At 43.7% G+C, this 24,391-nt stretch overlaps 1 protein-coding gene across 1 annotated transcript in view; it reads right to left on the bottom strand.

Moving 5' to 3' along the window:
- The window catches only part of dnah3 (dynein axonemal heavy chain 3), a 185,525-nt gene that overhangs the window by 52,151 nt on the left and 108,983 nt on the right, over positions 1-24,391 (bottom strand). Inside the window, exons 33-40 of the mRNA XM_059654174.1 lie at positions 18,272-18,406; positions 13,610-13,721; positions 9,992-10,233; positions 6,686-6,786; positions 5,574-5,679; positions 3,607-3,736; positions 1,043-1,279; positions 850-950 (exon numbers count right to left, since the gene is read on the bottom strand). Of these exons, the coding sequence (XP_059510157.1) occupies positions 850-950; positions 1,043-1,279; positions 3,607-3,736; positions 5,574-5,679; positions 6,686-6,786; positions 9,992-10,233; positions 13,610-13,721; positions 18,272-18,406 (1,164 nt within the window). The remainder of the gene's footprint in view (positions 1-849; positions 951-1,042; positions 1,280-3,606; positions 3,737-5,573; positions 5,680-6,685; positions 6,787-9,991; positions 10,234-13,609; positions 13,722-18,271; positions 18,407-24,391) is intronic.

The raw sequence follows: 24,391 nt of genomic DNA, 5'->3' as shown, positions 1-24,391 counted from the left end.
TTTACTATCTAGAATATGTTAAATAAAAGAGAATTGGAGATTTTTTAGGGTGATAATAATAATAAAGATGGCCAAAACTCACAAAGTTCTGACAACACATTGAGCTAGCTGGGCCAACCTTGCTTCATTTACAAGATCCCACGACAGTTCTTTAAATGCGTTCAAATCAAATTGTTCCACTTTATGGATCGTAAGTGATGAGTTCAATAAAGTTTCTCAGAAATTGAGCAAATAGGATCAGCAATGATTGGTGGGATACGGGCCAAATGCAACAAATAGGACTAGTTTAATTTGGGAAATCTGGTCAGCATGTACGAGTTGGATTGAAGGGTCTGTTTCCATGCTGTACAACTGCATGACTGTGAAATGGAAAGGGTGGTGAATCTCTGCCCTTAAGGACAGTAGAATATATTCAGAACTAAGACTGAGAGATATCTGGACGTAGAGATAGTGTGTGAAAATGCCGCCGAGGTAGAAGATCAGCCATGATCTAGTTAAATGATGGAATAGGCCAAAGGGGCTGAATGGCCTGTTGTTATTATCTACGTTTAATTGTGGGGGTCAATATCAGCTATACTTTGGGCCTGTAAGAAATTTTTTACTAAAGTCAAAAGTCTTTTTCTTTAAAATTTGGATTACAAGTAAAGTCTAAATTTGGTGCAAAAACAAACCAGCGTAAGTTCTATTCCTTTGCTGCTCGGGTATAAAGACTAGCGTCAGAATAAAGAAATTAATCTTGCTATTGTGGAGATCAATATTAAGTGTAATGCTGATCTCAGCCTAGAAAAAGACGGTAATTAAACACAGACAGCTGACGCGGAATGTCCCAGCTGGAAGAGGCAGGCTGACCTTGGCACCAGCAGGGATGTCTTGATCTTTTGTGATGTAATCAGTCCACACTGTCCACTGGCCACTACCTGTCTTTTTGAAATAATAATCGTAGACGCTTCCTACACAAAGACCAGGAAAAGAAAGCACATTAACCTTTCAGCCATGTTCTTAGAAATAGGATACATGCATTTTATAAATTTCACATTCCAACCTCTCTCAGGGAATATATTGTTTTTAGTAAGTTTGACGCTCTTTGGGCGTGGGTTGTGGTCATCCATTCCCAAAATCAAATTGCGGAAGAAAACATCAAACTTCTTGCGGCTTTCCCCGTTGATTGTGGCACCAATAGCCCACACGGTGGCAAAGAGGAATAAACCCTGCAGCCAGAGGGTGATTTGCTGGCTCGACATTTCTTCATTATCCTCTTTTCCTGACTGAGCTATTTCATCTGTAGGTTGGAAAAATACAAACCAAGCGTTAATGACACAACTCGCCATTGTTTTTCTTAGTATAGGGAGGATGAATATGTGAATGACGATGACATACATGAAGATGTAAGTCAAAAATCAAGAACCACTTGTTTTTGAAACTCTTATTTTACAACATTACAAAATGTACTTTTCTGTTTTCCTTACCTTCTCCTAGCCCACAATATAAAGGTGACTGTGGTTTTCAACAAACATAACGTAACACCATGTGTTAAAATATAGTCAGAAGTAAAATAATTTCCTCCTAAGTTTCAACAGTTTTAGGAACTTACACTTTCCTAACCAACTTGTTCAAGGATGTTGTGACCCACTTCTTGAGCAGATAGGACTTAAACATCAGTCTCAGAGGTAGGGAAGCTACCACCCCACCACAAGTGCCCTCAGCCTGAGGAATTTGTTATTCCTTCAGTGATTAATAAGATTAGTACTGAGTGATTGATCGCTATGTTACTGGAATGCAATTAATACGAACATATTTCTGCTTGTACTTCAAACATATTCCACTGTTCCAAAACATTAGCATTGCCAGAAAACTATATTTCAGGCTACCTAGAAATTTGTTTTTTTCCTGTATTCTTTCATGTGACAAGAACATCATTTACAAGGTAAACATGACACTTAGGAACGTATATAACAAGGAAAGGTTCAGAAGAATGTGGGCCAGGACCAGACAGATGGGACAAGTTTAGAGATAGTAGAAACTGCTGATGCTGGAGAATCTGAGAGAATACAGTGTGAGGCTGGATGAAGACAGCAGGCCAAGCACCATCAGGGGAGCAGGAAAGTTTGACGTTTCGGGTCAGGACCCTTCTTCGGAAATGGGGGAGGGGAAGGGGATTCTGAAATAAATAGGGAGAGAGAGGGAGGCTGAATGGAAGATGGATAAAGGAGAGGATAGGTGGAGAGGAGACAGACAGGCCAAAGAGGTGGGGATAGAGCCAGTGAAGGTAAATGTAGGTGGGGGGTTAGGGAGGACGGATAGATCAAGGAGGCGGAATGAGGTTAGTGGGTAGGAGATTGGGGTGGGGCTTGAGGTGGGAGGAATGGTTTGGGAGGCGGAGATTAGCTGGGCTGGTTTTGGGATGCAGCGGTTGCAGGGGAAAGTGCCGGGTGTGGTGGGGCTGGAGGGGAGTGTGGAACAGACAAGGGAGTCACGGAGAGAGTGGTCCCTCCAGAAAGCACATAAGGGTGGAAAGGGTCTAGGCCCGAAATATCAGCTTTTGTGCTCCTAAGATGCTGCTTGGCCTGCTGTGTTCATCCAGCTCTACACTTTATTATCTGGGAATAGGGGATGGCCTTTTTACAGGAAGGTGGGTGAGAGGAGGAATATTCTAGGTAGTTGTGGGAGTCGGTAGGCTTAAAATGGAAATCGGTTTCCAGGTGGATGCCAGAGATGGAGACAGAGAAGTCCAGGAAGGAGAGAGAGGTGTCAGAGATGGTCCAGGTAAACTTAAGGTTGGGGTGGAAGGTGTTGGTGAAGTGGATGAACTGTTCGGGCTCCTCATGGGAACTCAAGGCAGTGCCGAAACAGTCATCAATGTAACGGAGGAAGAGATGGGGGATAGGGCCAGTGCAGCTATGGAAGAGGGATTGTTCCACATAACCTACAAAGAGGCAGGCACAACTTGGGCACATGCGGGTACCCAGGGCCACCCCTTTTGCCTGTAGGAAGTGTGGTATGAGTTTAGTTTAGATTGTGTTCAGCATGAACTAGTTGAGCTGAAGGGTCTGTTTCCTGCTGTATGACTCAAATGTGTTGCTCATCCCTAAGTGCCCTTAAATGCAGTGGCTATTATAGATGCCCAGCTAAGAGGCAAACACTTGAAGCTGTTGTGTGGGTGACTTCTAGGCCAGGAGTTCTGGGTGTGAGCCCTGCCTGCTCTAGAGGTGCGCCTGAACAGATTGATTAGAAAACCAGTGTTGGTTTTGACAATTACATTTAAGTTTTTGGCTGAATAGTTTGAGAGAGTAGGTGATAAATCCTCGTCTAAAAAATGTTAGCCACTTTTCAGTGGAGTTAGATATAGGGCACATCGGGTGGGGATGGCAGATTCTCCTCCCTAAAAAGGATTAATGAACAAAATGACTTTTTAATGATAGCTGGCATGTTCACTGTTAACAGTATCTAATGTTACATCTCAAATAATTTAATCCCACCGGCTGCCATGGTGGATTTGAACTCACGCCCCGCAGCATTAGCCTGGACCTCTTTATCCAGAGGCATTACCATTGACCCACTAAAAACCCTTTAACAGCAGGATAGAAAGATCCAGAATTCAGCACTCACCCATTAAACAAGAATAAAGCCTCATCATACAATAGGCCAGGTGCATTGGAGAAGTCTGCACAAAGAACTTGCAGTGCAGCCGGGTAAAATCCAAACATGGCTGAATGAGCCAGTGGAACATGTCGTTGATCTGAAAGCAAAGTGTCTCAGTGATTTACATGAGAATTTCTAGAATCTTGAAAATAAATCCTCAAAGTTCTGTTTTTGCTTGTTCATGGCATGACAATGTCATTGGCTAGGCCAACGTTTATTGCCTATTCCTAATTGACCAGAGGGCAGTTAAGAGTCAACCGCATTGCTGTGGGTCTAGAGTCACACGGACAATAAATACTGACCACATCCCTTGAAAGCGTAAATTTTAAAAAATGGCAGAGCAAGAACCAATTTGGAGCTCAGTAGTTGCCTAGACAACCAAAGTACAGGAACAGTGGGGCACAGACCAAGAGCCAAATGGGTATTTCTCACCACTTCAAGGCCAGGCGTTTGCCCATTTGAAATTCTGGATAGATTATGATCAAATTAGCATCAATACCAAATAAAATAGGTTTAGATGATGGGAACTGGACTCGAACGTTCTTGCGCTGTCAGTGATCACCAAATTTTAGGTACCTAATAATCAAATTTTGTAGAATCAAAGATAATGGGAACTGGAGATGCTGGAGAATCCAAGATAACAAAGTGTGAAGCTGGATGAACGCAGCAGGCCAAGCAGCATCTCAGGGGCACAAAAGCTGATGTTTCAGGCCTAGACCCTTCATCAGAGCTTTAGAATGGTTGCAGCACAGAAAGAGGCTATTTGGCCCAACATGCACTTCCTCGCTGTCTGAAGGAACAATTAACTTTGTGCTATTCCCCTGACTTCTCCCAGTAGGCCTGCAATTTTCTTTCCTCCAGATAATTATCCAATCCTCTTTTGAAAGCCACAAGTCAATCGGCCTCCAACACACACTCAGCCAACTCAGACCCTAACTACCTACTACATGAACAGGCTTTTCCTCAATTCACCAATGCTTCTTGTGCCGATCACCTTAAATCTGTGCCCGCTGACTCTTGATTCTTCTCCAATGAGAACCGACCCTCTCTATCTGCCTCTGTCCAAGTCCCTTCATGATTTTGAACACGTCATTCAAATCTTCTCTCGGCCTTCTTATCAGGAAGAAAAGCTTTTGTGCTCCTGAGATGCTGCTTGGCCTGCTGTGTTCATCCAGCTCCACACTGTGTTATCTTGGATTCTCCAGCATCTGCAGTTCCCATTTTCTCCTATACACTAAGATCTAGTTTGTTGACACATAGACCACATATACAGAATCTACAGGTTAATCGGCAGAATCACAATAATGGAATTACAAATGTACACAAACAAGATTACAGCTGATTTCACAAGAGGAGGGCAACCTTTGGTATTGAATTTTGTAACTAGACCTTGGACTCAGGTGTATTATGTGACTGTGTTGACCAATACTGAGACATTTAGGCCACAGTTAGGAGTTAGGCCACCAATCAGCCATGATCTCACTGAATAGCAGAACAGGTTCGCGGGGCTGAATGGTCCATTCCTATTTCTGTGCTCTTATTTTGCAAAGAAGCAGAAAATTCAAACTGATACATGAGAAAAACTCACCGTGTAAGAACGTCATACGACATGAAAAAGATTTCTGAGGTTCACAGTTGCCCACTTGATTCACACGGTGCTACTGTCAACAACTCTGAATAATAACTCTGGCAATTTCTAGTCACAGCTAACTCACAGCTTCCCAAAGTGGAGGTCTGGAATTTGAGTTGAAATTTTGAGGTAGTGAGCTCCAAGGCAACATTATTCCAATACTGTCTCAGCTTGCTCTCCCAATCCCAGAGCCCACCAAGGGGTTATGGCTATTTTCACATCTTCAAAATGTGGACACTGTAGGAAAACGTTTGAGAAGCACTGATTTCCAACAAAATATAAACATTTAAAAATTCGGAGTTACCAGTTCTTTGTGCTCAGCGGTAACGGTGTCTGGCAGGGTATCCATGTAAGAATCTTTCAATGGTGTCCAGCCCAGCTGATGGGGTTCCAGGTAAATCATGCCACATCTGGTCAAAGAGGAAATAAATTAACACTTGCCCACAGTGGCTGCATCCTGTGCCAGTAACTGATATTATGGACCAGACCAGACCCTCTTCAATATATTTTAAGAAGGTGGATTACACCCTAACTTTTTCTTATTTAAAGGTATACGTGAAGGTCCATGTTCCAGATGCAATGCAACTGGTCAAACAACTTGAATTTAAGCAAAACCCAATTTATTTAAATACTGCAGTTAAAATACAAAAGAAAGAGGAATTTAGAATAACTTAACTATAAGAAAACTTAACCATACAATAGATACAATACCCATCACTAACTAATTGTTCCAATATAGTAACATTCCAGAAAAGGTCCCGTTAGCAAAAAGGCAAATTCATGGTCAGATTCTCACATGCAGTTCTCCAATCCAGGAGGAAAAAGCATCAAGAGAAGTTTAGTTGCATTTCTTTTCAGAAGAACAAAGAGGACAGCACAGTGGCTCAGCACAGGGACCCAGGTTCAATTCCATCCTCAGGCAACTAACTGTATGGAGTTTGCACATTCTCCCCGCATCTGCATGGGTTTCCTTCGGGTGCTCTGGTTTCTTCCCACAGCCTACACATGTGCAGGTAAGGTGGATTGGCCATGCTAAATTGCCCATAGTGTTCAGGGATGTGTAGTTTAGGTGGGTTATAGGGGGATGGGTCTGGGTGGGATGCTCCTAGTGTCAGTGTGGACTTGGTAGACCAAAGGGCTTATTTCCACATTGTAGGGATCCATTGGTCCTCTGAGGAAAATTCAGAAAGTCTAGCAGCCAGGAGACTTTCACTGAAACTTCCAACTCTTTTGAGATCCCAAATGCTTCTGCTTCCATTGTTCCAACTTTTAAAAAATCTCCACAGCCTCACAAAAAGTTTACTTTCTCAGAGACAGCTTTGTTCCTCTGCCTTACAACCTCTCTTCGAAAACAAAAGGATAAAACAACTAGTTAAAGTGACAGCTTCATCACATAATCTCTCAGCTGATCATTACCTGCTAACAGTTGCTGGGGAAGCCTGTTCCAAATCCGCTGGCTCAAATATTAAATTCATTTTAGAGCTCATTTGGATAATTTCACCACTCATCAAACACAACTAGAAGACAAATGACATGTAAACAATGGTGAGTGTCACACAGCACGAGCAATATTACCCCATGGGTCTAAATAACAAGCATTCTGTACTATTGATGAGCACGTCTTTCTACTGTTCTTCCAATTGGAACATTAAACACAATCTTGACACTAATGCTTTACAACTATGAAAATTTCAAAAAAAAGAACTCAAACACTAAAACATATTCTCTCATCATCTTGTACCATTCAATATTTTGCTACAATGAACATAACCTGACCTAGGGTTTTGTCTAATGCTGTTGATAAGCTGACTCGCAAGAGGTACGTAACATCATCTCACCCTTTGACTTTCCTGCCTTTTCTTTGAGGACACTGCAGAACGCTGCTAAGGATATTGACAAATAGTGTGTCTGAAAATAGCAGCAATTTGATCACTACACCCCTATGTTTCCTGAATATAATTGAAATAACATCAAGATAGAAATATTTCAGGTAAATATGAAGTCACCGGCATTAATGATCCAATTCTTGTAGGATCCTGGTTAACTGAGTGTTCGTAGCAGACAACTAACCAGGTTCTGTAATCCCATTATGATTCACCCCCTTTCTGGCCAGAAGTTTGACAAAAGACCCAAGATCGCCAGGTTGTGGTGTTTTCTCAGGCAGTTCTGCCAGTGTCCTACTAAATTAGCAGCAGGAACCCAGAAAGTGGTGCACCGATGTCATTTTAGCACCATGAAGCCATCTCCCGAACAGCAGATAGCCAAGTATTAGAGATAATGGGAACTGCAGATGCTGGAGAATCCAAGATAATAAAGTGCAGAGCTGGATGAACACAGCAGGCCAAGCAGCATCTCAGGAGCACAAGAGCTGACTTTCAGGTCTAGACCCTTCATCAGAGGGCTCTGATGAAGGGTCTAGGCCCAAAACGTCAGCTCTTGTGCTCCTGAGATGCTGCTTGGCCTGCTGTGTTCATCCAGCTTCACACTTTATTATCTTGGATAGCCAAGTATAACTGATGAGCTATGTTGAACCACGAGTGCAATATGGGAGTAGAGTAGCTGCTAGCTTAGGATAGGCTGTATTTGTTTAAATAAAGAACTTCTATACGAGAACCCAAAACCATCGCAGTATTGTTTAGCTGTCTAAGGGAAGAGGTGTGGAGTAGATTGGTGAAAGCTCAAGCAAGAGAGAATGTTTCTCTTGGATGCATATTCCATATTTTTTAAAAGTTAAAAGAAAAAGTTCAGGTGTGGTGTACAGGTAATGTCACCCCATTAGGAACCAAAAAGGTCCAGCCTGGATTCAAATCCTACTGACACAGTTTGAGTTCAATGATTAAATCTTGAGCTATAAAGCGCTATTGTCAGTAATGGTAACCATGACAACATAGGGTGGACAATCTCCACCTACATTTTATGGTCTTATTAACAATTGTCACTTATTGCAAAACAAAAAATCGTCCGCGAATGTCCTTTTCGGAAGCAAATCTGCTGGACCACACATGACTCCAGACCCACAGCAATACGGTTGACTCTTAGTCACCCTCTGAAATGAGTGAACCAGCACTTCCAGGTCAACTGGAGATGGGCATCAAAACTCGTCCTTGCCAGTGATGCCCAAATCTGAAATAAACTTAAAAAGGGATCTCCAGGTGTTCAGTAAATCATTGATTCCTAGGCCCCTTGGCTTTCTGAGGCAGGCAGATTTGTTGTTGGTTATTGTTTGTGTTTAGTGAAAATCAATGTCCATCAGGCTTCCAGTAGAAGTCAATAACCAATGCAGCACCTTGTACCCTCTTGCCAATGTGACAGTGCTGGAATGACCCACATTCCCATGGAAGAATAAAGAAAAACACCAAACTAAAAAATTGCAGGCTTAAATGCCCAAGACATAATTGTACAGAACAAAACTATAAAAAAAGGGTTGCTAAAAGTGTTGTGAGAGGAAGTATTACTAAAAATCAGTCAAGCTATAATTGTGGAAGGTATAACATCTTCGGAAAAGATAAAGGGGAGGTGTAGTAGCTGCACTTATTGGGGCTGATATAAAGACGATAAAAAAGAATAACAGAGTCAACAGTAAAACAGAAATAAAATCCATGTGAATTGAGAGAAAAGAAAAAGTCAGAACTCTCATGGCACCAAGTTATAGTCCAACAGATTTATTTGAAACACAAGCATTCAGAGAGCAGCTCCTTCGTCATACGCTCCAAAAGCTTGTGATACACCTATTGGATTATAATCTGGTATTGTGTGACTTCTGACTTTGTCCAGCGCAGTCCAACACCAGCACCTCCACATCAAATATAAAAGACAATCAAGGATCAACCCACTGATAGCAGTAGCGTACAGACTACCCAATGGGAAGAGAGGCGGAAAAAGGAATGTCATTAAAATTAAGGAAATGAGTAAAAGCAAAATTAAATAAGATTCATGGTAGTTTCAACTGCCTAAAAATTTATTGGCTAAAAGAGAAAGATTAAGGTAATAAGTGAATGCAGTTCCTGCAATAAGTATGGGACACCTTCCTAAGCCACTATACAAGAACCCACTAATGGGGGATTCAATTCTGGTTTGATTGATAGTGAATGAACCAGGGCACCAAAGAGAAGTAAAAACAGATGAATATCTAGACAGAAATAGAAGGAACTGCCAATGCTGGAGAATCTGAGATAACAAGGTGTAGAGCTGGATGACCACAACAGGCCGAGGAGCATCATAGCAGCAGGAAGAAGGAACAAATAACAAAGTTGCTGGAAAAGCTCAGCAGGTCTGGCAGCATCTGTGGAGGAGAAAACAGAGTTAATGTTACAAGTCCAATGACCCTTCCTCAGAACAGACCCTTCCTCTTCCTGAGCAGGAGGAAGGATCTGAGGAAGGATCTGAAGAAGGGTCCAGACCCGAAATGTCAGCTTCCCTCCTCCTCTGATGCTACTTGGCCTGCTGTGTGCATCCAGCTCTACACCTTGTTATCTCTGAATATCTAGACAGTAGTGATAATTGCATACTAACATTTAAAACAGTAGCTGAGAAGGAGATAAACGTGTCAAGTCCAGAAAATTCATTAGGGAAGGGCTGATTTTCCAGGGCTCAGAATGCAGCTTGAGAAAATAAAACAAACTGAAGTATTGACAATAAAATGCTTCAATTCTGTACAGTCTGTGCAGTTTTGTGTGACTTCTTCCCAGATATCTCAAACTCCTCATAAACACATCCACCTACCTTCTTGTTATCATCTAACACTGTATTCATATTTTCAATCCAAACAGCATCAACAGGTCCATCAAATACAATCCACTTTCTCGTGTTGGTGGCAGATGTTGCATGCGCACGGAAGGTTGTAGCGAGGATCCCATCTGTCCACTCATGGCTTACAGGATCAAAGCAACCATACAGCTGGCCCATGGTCACAGCTTTCGGGTTAATTATAGCATATTCTACAGCATACTCATCCATCAGTTGACCTTAAAAATGAAACAAATGACACAAGTAAGAAGAGAACTGAAGTCATGGTTTGCATTTTTGTAATTCAGTAATGACCACGAAGAAATTAATATATTTATGTAAATATTATATATATGTAAATAACCCAACTCTCTGAAATTAATAACAGATCTATATTACCCAGCAAGACAATTTACATATAAACCTAAAAATAGTCTTTCTGGCACCTGACACAGATAGATCTGGCAGGCTTTGACTGAGTAGTTGGCAAATAAAGATTTCAGGAGGAGCAGTAAACATTGCAAGCAGGGTTATAGATGCAGCCCAATATACAAACTTATCAGCCTGTCTCAGGCAGAAAGACTGCTCTCTGATTTACCTGCCAATCTTAAAAACTGCAATTTGTTACACACGCCACTGAGACAATTCAATTCACTGTGACTTAAGACAGAGAATAACATTTGGTTCATTCAGTTGGCACATGCATTTTTCTTCACCTAGTACTCTCTTACAAAACGTCACTGCCATCTCCTAGATTGTGCATAAGTGCCTTTACATCCCCTGATTTAAATCTGCTTGAGTCTATACAAATACCAAGTTGTTTGTGGAAACCCCACCCAGCCTTGAAATTGCTCCATAAACACTCAGTTAACAGCCTTTTCTCCTGCTGTCATTCCTTTGAAGCCAGAATTAATTCTAAGTCCCCAAACACTGTGTCTTCTCTGCCATTAACAAATATCTAATTTTTGTTTAAAAACACTTGCCTCTGCTTAAGCTGTGCCCCATTGAAAGGTACCCTCTGGTCCAATACCACTCAACGTAATAGCACTTCCTCGCCTCTTACAAATGGCAACACTCATACGGACATATTTGTCTGGATTTCTTCTTTCCATTATGTTAACAGAAGCTGTAGCCAATTTATTTTAATAGGTTTACAATTCCACAAAAATGACACAGCAATTTGAACCAACACATTATGTAACAACCACACTGCATTAAAAGAAATTCCATTCCCCAAGCACTAAGGCAAACAAGGAGTAACCTAACTATAATGAATCACCACAAAGCACAAGATTTGCATGTTACATGAGGATTGCTGTCACATTATTGCAAATGCATTGATGCCATTATCAGTACCATATTCAATAATAGGAATGCCATCAAATCTCAAAATTGATGTGACATAGAATGCATTACCATCTGTAAAGGCCTTATATGCTTCTCCTTATCTATCCACTATCTTAACTAGAACAGATAGTAAATTCTCACTGTTAGTGAGGGCTGAGGAAACTAGGATCTTAAGAATGATACAGGTTTAGTGTCCAATTCCAGTACCGTCCGGACCGAGACCACAATGGATTTTGGAACCATTTTCTTCACACAGGCCATCTCTGCAACACTCTCCATTACTGATCTGAAGATCATTAAAAAAATGTAGACCATGAGACTGGGAATGTGTACATTTAACAGGTCCTCATGGGCCATTATGGGCAAAAACACTGAAGTTTGTTAGGGGAAATGTTTAAAAATCCATCAATCTTCCAGTGTTTCAGAAAAAACACATTCATTTAGGCTGCATTACAGAGATGGAGTGAAGGACCTAGTTCTCTCACCTGGAAGTGCATGGAATGCCATAATTACAATGGCCCTGATGGTGGAACGGGTAGCTTCGTGTTGAGAGAATTGGGAGAATCAAGCAAATAAAACCAATGCAATGGACACAGTTACTAAGTGTGTAAAATTCTCGCTGATACCCTCCTTTGGGGCCTCAGAGTGGCATCCTCACTCCATTAGTTACTCTGTTCCGGGAGCACTGTCCAAGAAAAGCTGCCCAGTTTTTGGACAATTTGGTTTGGCTAAATATGAGACTGGCACTAAAATCCTGCACCCTTATTGTCACAACCTGACCCTGAGCATGGTTCTCCAATTTGTTACAGTTCCATACAGGATATCCCAAATTGTTAAGATCCCAAGTGAAGAGGAATGAACTGACTCCCCTTATTTGTTCACCTGCCTCTTTCGCTGGTCACAACAAGGTGAAGAGTAGATAGTGGAACATTGACAGATGAGCAGTTGATTGAGGTTTTTCACTTTTCAGATTATCTGAAATTCTTTTGTCTGTTTCTTTTTGAATTAGTTTCTGGCACCAAGGGCAACAGATTCCTTTACCTGCAATGGAAGAGTGACTAGAGGATGTTCCTTGACTTTCACAGTGCATCCAGGTTGGGAGACATGAGCACCTCAGCCTACTAGCACGTGAGTTGAAAGTTGCTTTTAACCCCTGACCCTGACCCTGACCCTATGCATTCTTGGAAGGGAAACAGGAAACATGTCTCTCAGCCAGGCGGGTATCTTTTCTCCCAATGTGATCACAATCTGAGAAACTCAAGAGATTACAGTTCAGTTTATAGTTCATTTCTCCACTTGAAGCTTCTTTAACACAGTCAAGTCTGAATCTGAGGACCCCCATTCAACCAGCCACTGACTTTACATCCACAGTCATCTTTGGCTCCATTTGCTCTTTTCACAAAACACATGTTGCAATTAAAAGTATGTCCGGAGGTGATCCACGGTCATGAGCCGTGGTCACAACATCATTGCCAGTACTGGAGCACCTGTGATGATAGCAATTCATGTCAAATCATAGTTGAAAATCTTGAAGGGCTTATGACTGCTTCATTATCTTTTGGTCTCTTGTCTCCTTGCTATAGGAAAGAGTTTGTGAAACTTTAACGGGTTCAGAAAAGATTTAGAAGGATGTTACTGGGGTAGGAGAGTTTGAGTTGAGAGAGAGAGGCTGAATAGACTGGGGCTATTTTCCCCGAAGGGTCAAAGACTGAGGAGTGATATTATTGAAATTTACAAAATCACGAGGGGTAAATACGGTCAATAGTCAAGGTCTTTTCCCCTGGATATAGGTTTAAGGTTTGAGGGAAAAGGTTTAGAAGGAACTTGAGGGGCAACATTTTCATGTAGACGGTGGTGCGTGTATGGAATGAGCTGCCAGAGGAAGTGGTGGAGGCTGGTGCAATCACAACATTTAAAAGGCACCTGGATGGGCATATGAATAGGGAGGGGTTTAGAGGGATATGGACCAAATGCTGGCAAATGGGACAACGTTAATTTAGGATATTTGATCAGCATGGACAAGTTGGACCAAAGGGTCTATTTCCTTTAAGGTAAAGAATTGCATTTATGTCCAGACAAGTTAGAAATGCCCTGGAATACAGAACTGACTGAAGATTAAAACTATGGCACTTCAAGTTCACTTAACCAAACAACTGTCACATAAGAGAATGCAAATTATTAGTTGTGTGGTTGTTATACAACATATATCTATCACAATTTACAAACATACAATCCATCTTTTGCTATAAGTAACTAATAAAGTGTTACCTGCATACAGATCACCAAGTGCCAGTGCCAATACTTTGAAGGCACAGGTTTTACCTCCCAAAGGATCACCCACAATCATAAATCCATGACGCACCAGCATCATCTCATAAATCTGATGGAGCAAAGTACAAATTAAACAGCATGCTTTATTTCAGTTGTGTTTCCTCACTGAAACATTAGCACACAAACAATCAAACATACACTATTCATATAAACGCTAAGTAGATCATTGTTTAACTTAAAATGTTTTTGCAACACCATTACCATACCTCATATGGTAGAAGTTAGAGATTAAAATTTAAATCTGATACAAAACAAAACATTTTTAATCAATGGACATTTTATGATACACCTTGGGGCAGGTGGGACTTGTACCCAGTTTTTCTGCCCCAGATATAGGCACCCTACCACTAGAACACCAAGAGGCTGGCACATGTTGACCTCTCACAAAACTGCAGAGGCATCAGAGCTGCAGATACATCTATGGCCAAAATAAAAACCAGAGAAAGGAAAACAGAGGGCATACAAGAGAATATGCAGACACAGAACTTTGTCAATGTCAAAATTTGACGTAATACAGAATCATGTCACAGTTAATTAAAACACATTTTTAATCAACCTTTGCAAACATATTATGGGGCAGGTGAGACTTGAACCCAGACCTTCTGGCCCAGATGTAGGCACTGTACAACTGAACCATAAGACCCTTAACAAATAACTTTACACGTCTATTTGTGATTGAAGATAGCAATAATTCTAAGGTCTTTGAAGGATGTTTAATACAGAAGGAATTTCATAAAGTGAGGAGTCAGCAAAATAAGCAATCTTTGTAAGAATGGAATAAAAGGTAGAGAGGGCATACAACAGTCTTAAATTAGAGGACTGGATCATATGAAATAGAACATAAGGAGCTGCAGAATTAGGTTTGAGCCTGTGGGTGGTTCTGTAGGTACAATCAAAGATTCGTCTTCAATACACGAAGTGACTCAGAACTAGCAACGCAGTAAAGTAAAAAGTTGATGTGTGGAGTTCAAGATAAGGTGACTTTTAAACGCATCAGTGCTTGTTCACGATGCAGCTCAGAAACACACTGACTACATCTGGTAACTAAAGTGCTTACAAAAGCATATATACAAGGAATGGTGCATGTGTGTGCATGTGCATGAGAGGGCAACAAAAAAAGAAATAAGGAGGGAGAAGATTAAATATGGGGGTAAGCTGGCCAGCACTATAAAGGAAGACTGTAAGAATTTCTTTAGGTATATAAAGGGTAAAAGTGGACATTGGACCACTGGAAAATGACGGTGGAGAGATAGTATTGGGGAACAAGGAAATGGCTGAGAAACTGAATAATTACTTTGCGTCAGTCTTCACGGCAGAAGACACGAGTAATATCCCAAAAATTCAAGAGAGTCAGGGGACAAAGCTGAGTATGGTGGCCATCACCAAGGAAAAGGTGCTAGTAAAACTGATTGGCCTGAAGGGGGATAAATAACCTGGACCAGATGGACTACACTCCAGAGTTCGAAAGGTGATAGCTGAAGACAGAGTGGAGCATTAGCGGTGATATTTCAAGAATCACTAGAGTCAGGGAGGGTCCCAGAGGACTGGAATATCGCTAACGTGACACCCCCGTTTAAAAAGGGAGTAAGGCAAAAGATGGAAAATTACAGGCTGATTAGCCTAACCTCGGTCGCAGGTAAGAGTTTGGAATCCATTGTAAAGGATGAGATTTATGAATTTTTGGACGTGTATAGTAAAATAGGGCAAAGTCAGCATGGTCTCATCACGGGAAGGTCACATCTGACAAATCTGCTAGCATTCTTTGTGGAAGTAACGAGCAAGGTAAACCAAGGACAGCCAATGGGCGTTATCTACCTGGGCTTCAAAAAGGCCTGCGATAAGGTGCCACACAAGAGATTGCTGAGTAAGAAGAGGGCCCATGGTGTTAGAGGCAAGGCGCTAGCATGGATAGAAGATTGGCTGTCTGTACTGGTGATTGAGTAGGGATAAAAGGGGTCTTTCTCGGGATGGCAGCCAGTGACAAGTGGTGTTCTGCAAGGGTCAGTGCTATGACCACAACTTTTCACTTTGTGCATTAATGATTTAGATGTAGGAACCGTGGGCATTCTGGCTCAGTTTGCAGTTGATAGAAGATAGGTGGCAGGACAGGTAGTATTAAGGAGGTGGCGAGGCTGTAGAAGGACTTGGACAGGTTAGGAGAGTGGGCAAAGAAGTGGCAGAAGGAATACAATGTGGGAAAGTGTGAGGTCATGCACTTTGGTAAGAAGAATAAAAGCATGGACTATTTTCTAAATGGGGAGAAAATTCAGAAGTCTGAAGTACAAAGAGACTTGGGGGTTATAGTTCAGGATTCTCTCAAGGTAAACTTGCAGGTTGAGTCAGTAGTCAGGAAGGCAAATGCAATGTTGGCATTTATTTTGAGAGGACTTGAACATAAAAGCAGGTATGTACTACTGAGTCTTTATAAGGCTCTGGTCAAGCCACATTTGGAGTCTTGCGTGCAGTTTCGGGCTCAGGAAGGGTGTACTGGCCCTAGAGAGGGTTCAGGGGAGGTTCACGAGAATGGTCCCAGGAATGGAAAGCTTAACATATGAGGAATGTTTGAGGACTCTGGGACTATACTCATTGGAGTTTAGCCGGATGAGGGGGGATCTAATTGAAACTTTCAGAATACCGTATGGCCTGGACAAAGTGAATGTTGGGAAGATGCTTCCATTGGTAGAAGAGTCTAGGACCTGAGGGCACAGCCTTAGAGTAAAGGGAAGACCGTTTAAAATGGAGATAAGGAGAAACTTCTTCAGCCAGAGAGTGGTGAATCCATGGAATTCACTGCCACAGAAGGCTGTAGAGACCAGATCATTGAGTACATTTAAGACTAAGGTAGATAGATTCTTGATTATCAAGGGGATCAAGGGTTACTGGGAGAAAGCAGGAGAATGGGGTTGAGGAACTTATCAGCCATGATGGAATGGTGGAGCAGACTCGGTGGGCTGAATGGCCTAACTTCTGTTCTTATGTCTTCTGGTCTTATAGTATGAGTGCGTACGTGTTTGTGTATACACGTTAGTGGAAAAAGTTGGATTTGGAGACAATGCATCGAATTTTGAGGGAATTAAAGGTCCATATGCTATAACTGGAGATATGTTGGGTAGATTGGGAAGTTTATGCAAGTAATTATGAATGGCAAATCACAATGAAGGACCACGTGGGAGAAACAGAAGTCCAGAATGGTCAACCACTCCAAAGCCTTTACTTTGACAGTCAGTCTTGGTGCTGTAGATATCCCATGAGTAGTTCAAAGCAAGGAATAGATGTAGAACTGAGTAGCAATGATATACATTCAAAGTTTACAGTGGGGAAGAGAAAGTTAGAAACTCTGTTGCAAGGTTCACTGGGATCAATGGTTGATTTTTATGAAGAAAGAGCTTTAACGCAAAAATTTCATCAATGTATTCTCACAATTTTTATGTTGATGCAAATAATGCAGATGAACAAATCGTTTTTAAAACAAGAGGTTTTCAAAACAAATGACAATTTATTTTGTTTGAGTACCTCGTTGATCCAACTAGACTTAGGTTTTTCCCTTGGCGTCCTTAACATGCCTTGGGAAGTGAAGCAGCTCATGTCAGTCAGGCAGAAGGATATTGACTGGAGTGAGAGGAACAGGATTGGATTTCAAGATAAAAGCTGAGTCTCATGAGGGGCGAAGGGGCAATAAGGCAATTGGAATGGAAGCTGACACTAGACAAATGGCATTAGAGGAAGGTAGTAAGTCTACTATTTCAAGGTGTCACAAGGAGCATCCGTGGGGAGAAGAGAGACCATGTGGCAGGAAGGTTAAAGAAGCGATGGTGCGTCGAGAATATGTTGGCGATTATAATGGAGGGTACAGTGCTACTGCTGCCTCAAAATCACATTAGCAATCACTTTAAGGATGGCCTGAAAGTCCTTTAAATATACACTTCCCTATCCTTTAATCCAATGGTGATGCTTGAGCAAGTGACTTAAAATGCATGATTTTCCAACATCTCCAAACACAAGTAAATTTCAAAAAATACATTTTGGCTCATTCATCCAGTTGTGGTAATTTCCACTGCCTTATGTGAATCCCTTTCCCATTGAAAGCCTCTACAAATTCTACTCTACTCGTGAAAACCAACTAGAAATAATCTAATTTAACAGCCTTATTTAGTGGCTAGCACAGTGGGTTGGCTCAGTGAATTGATCATTTGTGTATCGACAATGAATCCTGAGTAACTGGAGTCACTCTTAGTATATGCCTCTGGAAATAAAGAAGAGGTAGGATACTCTTTACCATTTGTAAACAAAAACGAGAAATGCTGGAAAATTCAGCGGGTCTGGCAGAATTTTGAGTCGAATAATTCTTTTTCAGGCTCATTATGTTAACTTTTGCCACAGAGGATGCTGGACCTCCAAACTTACTCTTGCACTTTCTGCTTGCATTTCAGATTTCCATATCCAGAGTATTTTGCTTTTATCTATCATTTGTAAGTGTTTAGGGGGTGTAACAATTGGAAAGGGAGGTAATAACCTTTGAAAATTCACAGAAAAAAGCTCTGCCTCTTGTGAAGGATAAAACAACAGACAGATCATCAACTTGAAAGAACTCAAAGTCACCTGAATGATCTTCTCAATGAACCAGGGAACAGGCTGAAGTTTCATTTTCTTGATGTTGGTCTTTAACGCATGGAGGAAAACCTCACGCTCTGGGTTTGGGAGGTCCACACCAGGGAACAAGTCAGATATAATTCCCTAGAACAACAGAGCAAAATTGTGTTTTAACAATGAATGATGTAGATTTTTATTATAACTGTGCGCGCTGGCCCAAGGATGCTTCCAATTTTTCCCTTAGTGTTCTAATCTTGGGTTAAAAGTTAAAAACCCAAGTAATTCCAAATCGGTTGTCTGTTTGGAGTTTGACATGACTCTTCTTCAGAACTTCCCAACTTCAGATTGAAACATTAACTCTGTTTCTCTCTCCACAGATGCTGCCAAATCTACTATGCGCCTCCTACATTTTCTTTTTCATTTCATTATTTCAGTATCCTCAGCATTTTGCAGTTATACAGTAATCAACCTATTTGGCCACACAACTTCCTGCAGTTTTTTCTCATGGCAGTTATTAAGAGTTTTGGTAAAAGTGCATCTGCATTATTGTGTGCAATTTTGAACTTCCTACTCAAGACAAGATATACTAGCCATTGAGGGACTGTCCTAGGATGAGAAATTAGCACAACTGGGCCTGTATTCATGAGTTTAGAAGGATAAGAGGTGATCTGATTGAAACGTGCAAAATTCTAACAGAGCTGGATAGACTTGATGGAGGGAGGATGTTTCCCATGATTGGGGAGTCTAGAAACAGGGAACACAGTCACAGGATACAGGGTGGATCACTTAGGACACATAGCTGAAGTAATTGGATTATAGGTCATCTTCTTCACTTACTATTTAGCTGTTAACACTTTACTCACACTTTCTGACACTTTTGATCACTCGCAGAGACTTATTTTTTGGCATTCCACTCACACCATTTCTATGATCTTTTAATCTCTCTGCCCATTGATCTCTCTGCCTATAAATTCCGTGCTTGTGATTTTCTTCACTTCACCTGATGAAGGGGCAGTACCACAAAAGCTTGTGATTTAAAATAAACCAATATAGCGTGGACTATAATTGTGATCAGAGACAATGGGAACTGCAGATGCTGGAGAATCCAAGATAACAAAGTGTGGGCCTGGATGAAAACAGCAGGCCAAGCAGCATTTTAGGAGCACAAAAGTTGACATTTCGGGCCTAGACCCTTCATCAGAAAAGGGGGATGGGGAGTGGATTCTGAAATAAATAGGGAGAGAGGGGGAGGTGGACGGAAAATGGATAGAAGAGAAGATAGGTAGAGAGGAGAGTATGGGTGTGGAGGTAGGGAGGGGATAGATCAGTCCAGGGAGGACGGACAGGTCAAGGGGGCGGGATGAGGTTAGTAGGTAGGAAATGGAGGTGCGGCTTGAGGTGAGAGGAGGGGATAGATGAGAGGAAGAAGAGGTTAGGCAGGCGGGGACAAGCCGGCCTGGTTTTGGGATGCATTAGGGGCAGGGGAGATTTTGAAGCTGGTGAAATCCACATTGATACCATTAAGCTGCAGGGTTCCCAAGCAAAATATGAGTTGCTGTTCTTGCAACCTACAGGTGGCATCATTATGGCACTGCAGGAGGCCCAGGATGGGCATGTCGTCTAAGGAATGGGAGCGGGAGTTGAAATGGCTAGCGGCTGGGAGGTGCAGTTGTTTACTGCGAACTGAGCATAGGTGTTCTGCAAAGCCATCCCCAAGCCTCCGCTTGGTTTCCCCTATGTAGAAGAAGCCACACTGGGTACAGCAAATACAATATACCACATTGGCAGATGTGCAGGTGAATGTCTGCTTGATGTGGAAAGTCATCTTGGGGCCTGGGATGGGAGCGAGGGAGGAGGTGTGGGGGCAACTGTAGCACTTCCTGCCGTTGCAGGGGAATGTGCCGGGTGTGGTGGGGTTGGAGGGGAGTGTGGAGCAGATAAGGGAGTCACGGAGAGAGTGGTCTCTCCGGAAGGCAGACAAGGGTGGGGATGGAAAAATGTATTCAGTGGTGGAGTTGGATTGTAGATGGCAGAAGTGATGGAGGATGATGCGTTGTATGCGGAGGTTGGGGTGGTATGCAAGGACGAGGGGGATTCTCTTTTGGTGGTTTTTGTGGGGGCGTGGTGTGAGGGATGAGGTGCGGGAAATGCGGGAGACACGGTTGAGGGCGTTCTCAACTACTGCAGGGGGAATGTTGTGGTCCTTGAAGAATGAGGACATCTGGGATGTGCAGGAGTGGAATGTCTCATCCTGGGAGCAGATGCGGTGGAGGCGAAGGAATTGGGATTAGCGGATGGAATTTTTGTAGGAAGGTGGGTGGGAGGAGGTGTATTCCAGGTAGCTGTGGGAGTAGGTGGGCTTGAAATGGACTTCGATTTGTAGGTGGTTACCCTAGATGGAGACAGAAAGGTCCCGGAAGGTGAGGGGTATGTTGGAGATGGTCCAGGTGAACTGAAGGTTGGGGTGGAAGGTGTTGGGGTGGACGGTGTTCAAGCTCCTCTTGGGAGCATGAGGCTGCGCTGATACAGTTGGCGTCTGGCCTGAGCAATGTAAAGGTCAGTGCCTAAAGGTCAATGTAAAGGTCAGGCCTACCCTCCCTCAACCTCTTCATCCACCACCCCCAGGCCTCCTACCCTCCCTTGACCTCTTCATCCACCACCCCCAGGCCTCCTATCCTCCCTCGACCTCTTCATCCACCACCCCTAGGCCTCCTACCCTCCCTCGACCTCTTCATCCACCACCCCTAGGCCTCCTACCGTCCCTCAACCTCTTCATCTCCAACTGCCGGCGAGACATCAACCGCCTCAACCTCTCCACCCCTCTCACCCACTCCAATCTCTCCCCTGCAGAACGGGCAGCCCTCCACTCCAATCCTGACCTCACCATCAAACCCGCAGACAAGGGAGGCACAGTTGTAGTATGGCGCACTGACCTTTACATTGCTAAGGCCAGACGCTAACTTTCCGACACCTCCTCCTACCGCCTCGTTGATCATGACTCCACCCCTGAGCAACAAATCATCATCTCCATCATCCTCAGGTGATCTCCCACCCGCAGCCTCCAACCTTATTGTTCCCAAACCCTGCACTGCCCGCTTCTATCTCCTTCCCAAAATCTACAAACCCGCCTGCCCTGGTTGACCCATCGTCTCCACCTGTTCCTGCCCCACCGAATCATCTTCACCTCTCTGGACTCCATTTTCCCCCGCTTGGTCCAGAAACTCCCTACCTACATCCGTGACACCACCCACACCCTCCACCTCCTGCAGAACTTCCAATTCCCTGGACCCAACACCTCATTTTCACCATGGACGTCCAGTCCCTATACACCTGCATTCCCCATGCAGATGACCTACAGGCCCTCTGCTTCTTCCTCTACCACAGGCCTGACCAGTCCCCCTCCACCGAAACCCTCATCCACTTAGCAGAACTCATCCTCACCCTCAACAACTTCTCTTTCAATTCCTCCCACTTCCTACAGACAAAGGGGGTGGCCTTGGGTACCCGCATGGGCCCAAGCTATGCCTGCCTCTTTGTAGGTTATGTGGAACAGTCCGTCTTTCGCACCTACACTGGCCCTAAACCCCACCTCTTCCTCCGTTACATTGATGACTGTATTGGCGCCACCTCAAGTTCCCAAGGGGAGCTTGAACAGTTCATCCATTTCACCAACACCTTCCATCCCAACCTTAAGTTCACCTGGACCATCTCCAACACATCCCTCACCTTCCTGGACCTTTCAGTCTCCATCTCAGGCAACCACCTACAAACCGATGTCCATTTCAAGCCCACCAACTCCCACAGCTACCTGGAATACACCTCCTCCCACCCACCTCACTGCAAAAATTCCATCCCCTCTTCCCAATTCCTTCACCTCCGCCGCATCTGCTCCCAGGATGAGACATTCTACTCCTGCACATCCCAGATGTCCTCATTCTTCAAGGACCACAACATCCCCCCCACAGTGGTTAAGAATGCCCTTGACCGTGTCTCCCGCACCTCATCCCTCACACCCCGCCCCCACAATAACCGCCAAAAGAGACTCCCCCTCATCCTACATACCACCCCACCAACCTCTGGATACAACGCATCATCCTCCATCACTTCCGCCATCAACAATCCGACCCCACCACTAAAGACATTTTTCCATCCCCACCCTTGTCTGCCTTCCGGAGAGACCACTCTCTCCGTGACTCCCTTGTCCGCTCCACACTCCCCTCCAACCCCACCACACCCGGCACATTCCCCTGCAACCGCAGGAAGTGCTACATCTGCCCCCACACCTCCTCCCTCACCCCCATCCCAGGCCCCAAGATGACTTTCCACATCAAGCAGATGTTCACTTGCACATCCGCCAATGTGGTATATTGTATCCACTGTACCCAGTGTGGCTTCCTTTACATTGGGGAAACCAAGCAGAGCCTTGTGGATGGCTTTGCAGAACATCGGTGGCTCAGTGGTTAGCACTGCAGCCTCACAGCACTAGGGACCTGAGTTCGATTCCAGCCTCGGGCGACCGTCTGTGTGGAGTTTGCACGTTCTCCCCGTGTCTGCGTGGGTTTCCTCTGGGTGCTCCGGTTTTCTCCCCCAGTCCAAAGATGTGCAGGCTAGGTCGATCGGCCATGCTAAAATTATCCATAGTATTCAGGGGTGTGTGGGTTATGGGGAATGGGTCTGGGTGGGATGCTTCAAGGGCAGTGTGGACTTGTTGGGCCAAAGGGCCTGTTTCCGCACTGCTGGGAATCGAATCTACGCTCGGTTCGCAGTAATCAATTGCTCCTCCCAGTCGCAAACCATTTCAACTCCCCCTCCCATTCCTTAGATGACGTGTCCATCTTGGGCCTCCTGCAGTGCCACAATGATGCCAGCCATAGGTTGCAGGAACAGCAACTCATGTTCCACTTGGGAATCCTGCAGCCTAATGGTATCAATGTGGATTTCACCAGCTTCAAAATGTCCCCCGCCCACTGCCTCCCAAAACCAGCCCAGCTCGTCCCCACCTGGCTAATCTGTTCTTCCTCTCACCTATCCCCTCCTCCCACCTCAAGCTGCACCTCCATTTCCTACCTACTAACCTCATCCCACCCACGTGACCTGTCCATCCTCCCTGGACTGACCTATCCCCTCTCTACCTCTCCACCCATACTCTCCTCTCCACCTATCTTCTCCTCTATCCATCTTGAGTCCGCCTCCCCGTCTCTCCCTATTTATTTCAGTATCCTCTCCCCATCTCCCTTTTCTGATGAAGGGTCTAGGCCCAAAACGTCAGCTTTTGTGCTCCTAAGATGCTGCTTGGCCTGCTGTGTTCATTCAGCTTCACACTTTGTTAGCCTGGACTATAACCTGGTGTTGTGTGACTTCTGACAAAATATATAACAAGAAACTGATGTACACGTAAGGATATGTATTCAGGATGGACTCACCCATTATTCCAAGTACACTGGGACAGTTCTAATATATATTCTGATTGAAGTTAGATTGGTGTTATAGGGTAACCGTTGTATTTCTATCTACTTAGATGTAATTTTTAATGAATGAGTAATGTACCCAAAACTAAATTTCCTCTGGGATTTTCTGTTTGGACAATGAAATGAAAGCAAACTGAACGCTGAGATTCTAGCCCAGAGAAAGAACTGCTACAAGTGTGCCACAAGATCTCTATCAGTTGATTAATACCCAAAAGGAAAAGTTAATTTGTCTTTGGAACTCATCCAAATTCTTCCCCTCACTGCCCCCCCATATGCATTTCACAGGGACCATACCCTCCGGGATACCCTAGCCCATTTCTCGACCACCAACACCACCCCACCTCACAGCACCTCCCCATGTAACTGCAGAAAGTGCAAAACCTGCCCCTTCACTTCCACCCTGCTAGGTCTACAAAATCATGAGGGGTATGGACAGGGTGGATAGCAAAAAGCTTTTTCCCAGAGTGGGGGGCTCAATTACTAGGGGGTCATGAGTTCAAAGTGAGAGGAGGAAAGTTTAAGGGAGATATGCGTGGAAAGTTCTTTACACAGAGGGTGGTGGGTGCCTGGAACGCGTTGCCAGTGGAGGTGGTAGACACAGACCCGTTAGCGTCTTTTAAGATGTATTTGGACAGGTACATGGATGGGCAGGGAGCAAATG

The sequence above is a fragment of the Stegostoma tigrinum genome, chromosome 23 (assembly GCF_030684315.1).
Source record: "Stegostoma tigrinum isolate sSteTig4 chromosome 23, sSteTig4.hap1, whole genome shotgun sequence".
Taxonomy (NCBI): domain Eukaryota; kingdom Metazoa; phylum Chordata; class Chondrichthyes; order Orectolobiformes; family Stegostomatidae; genus Stegostoma; species Stegostoma tigrinum.
This window is presented reverse-complemented; position numbering and strand designations above follow the sequence as displayed.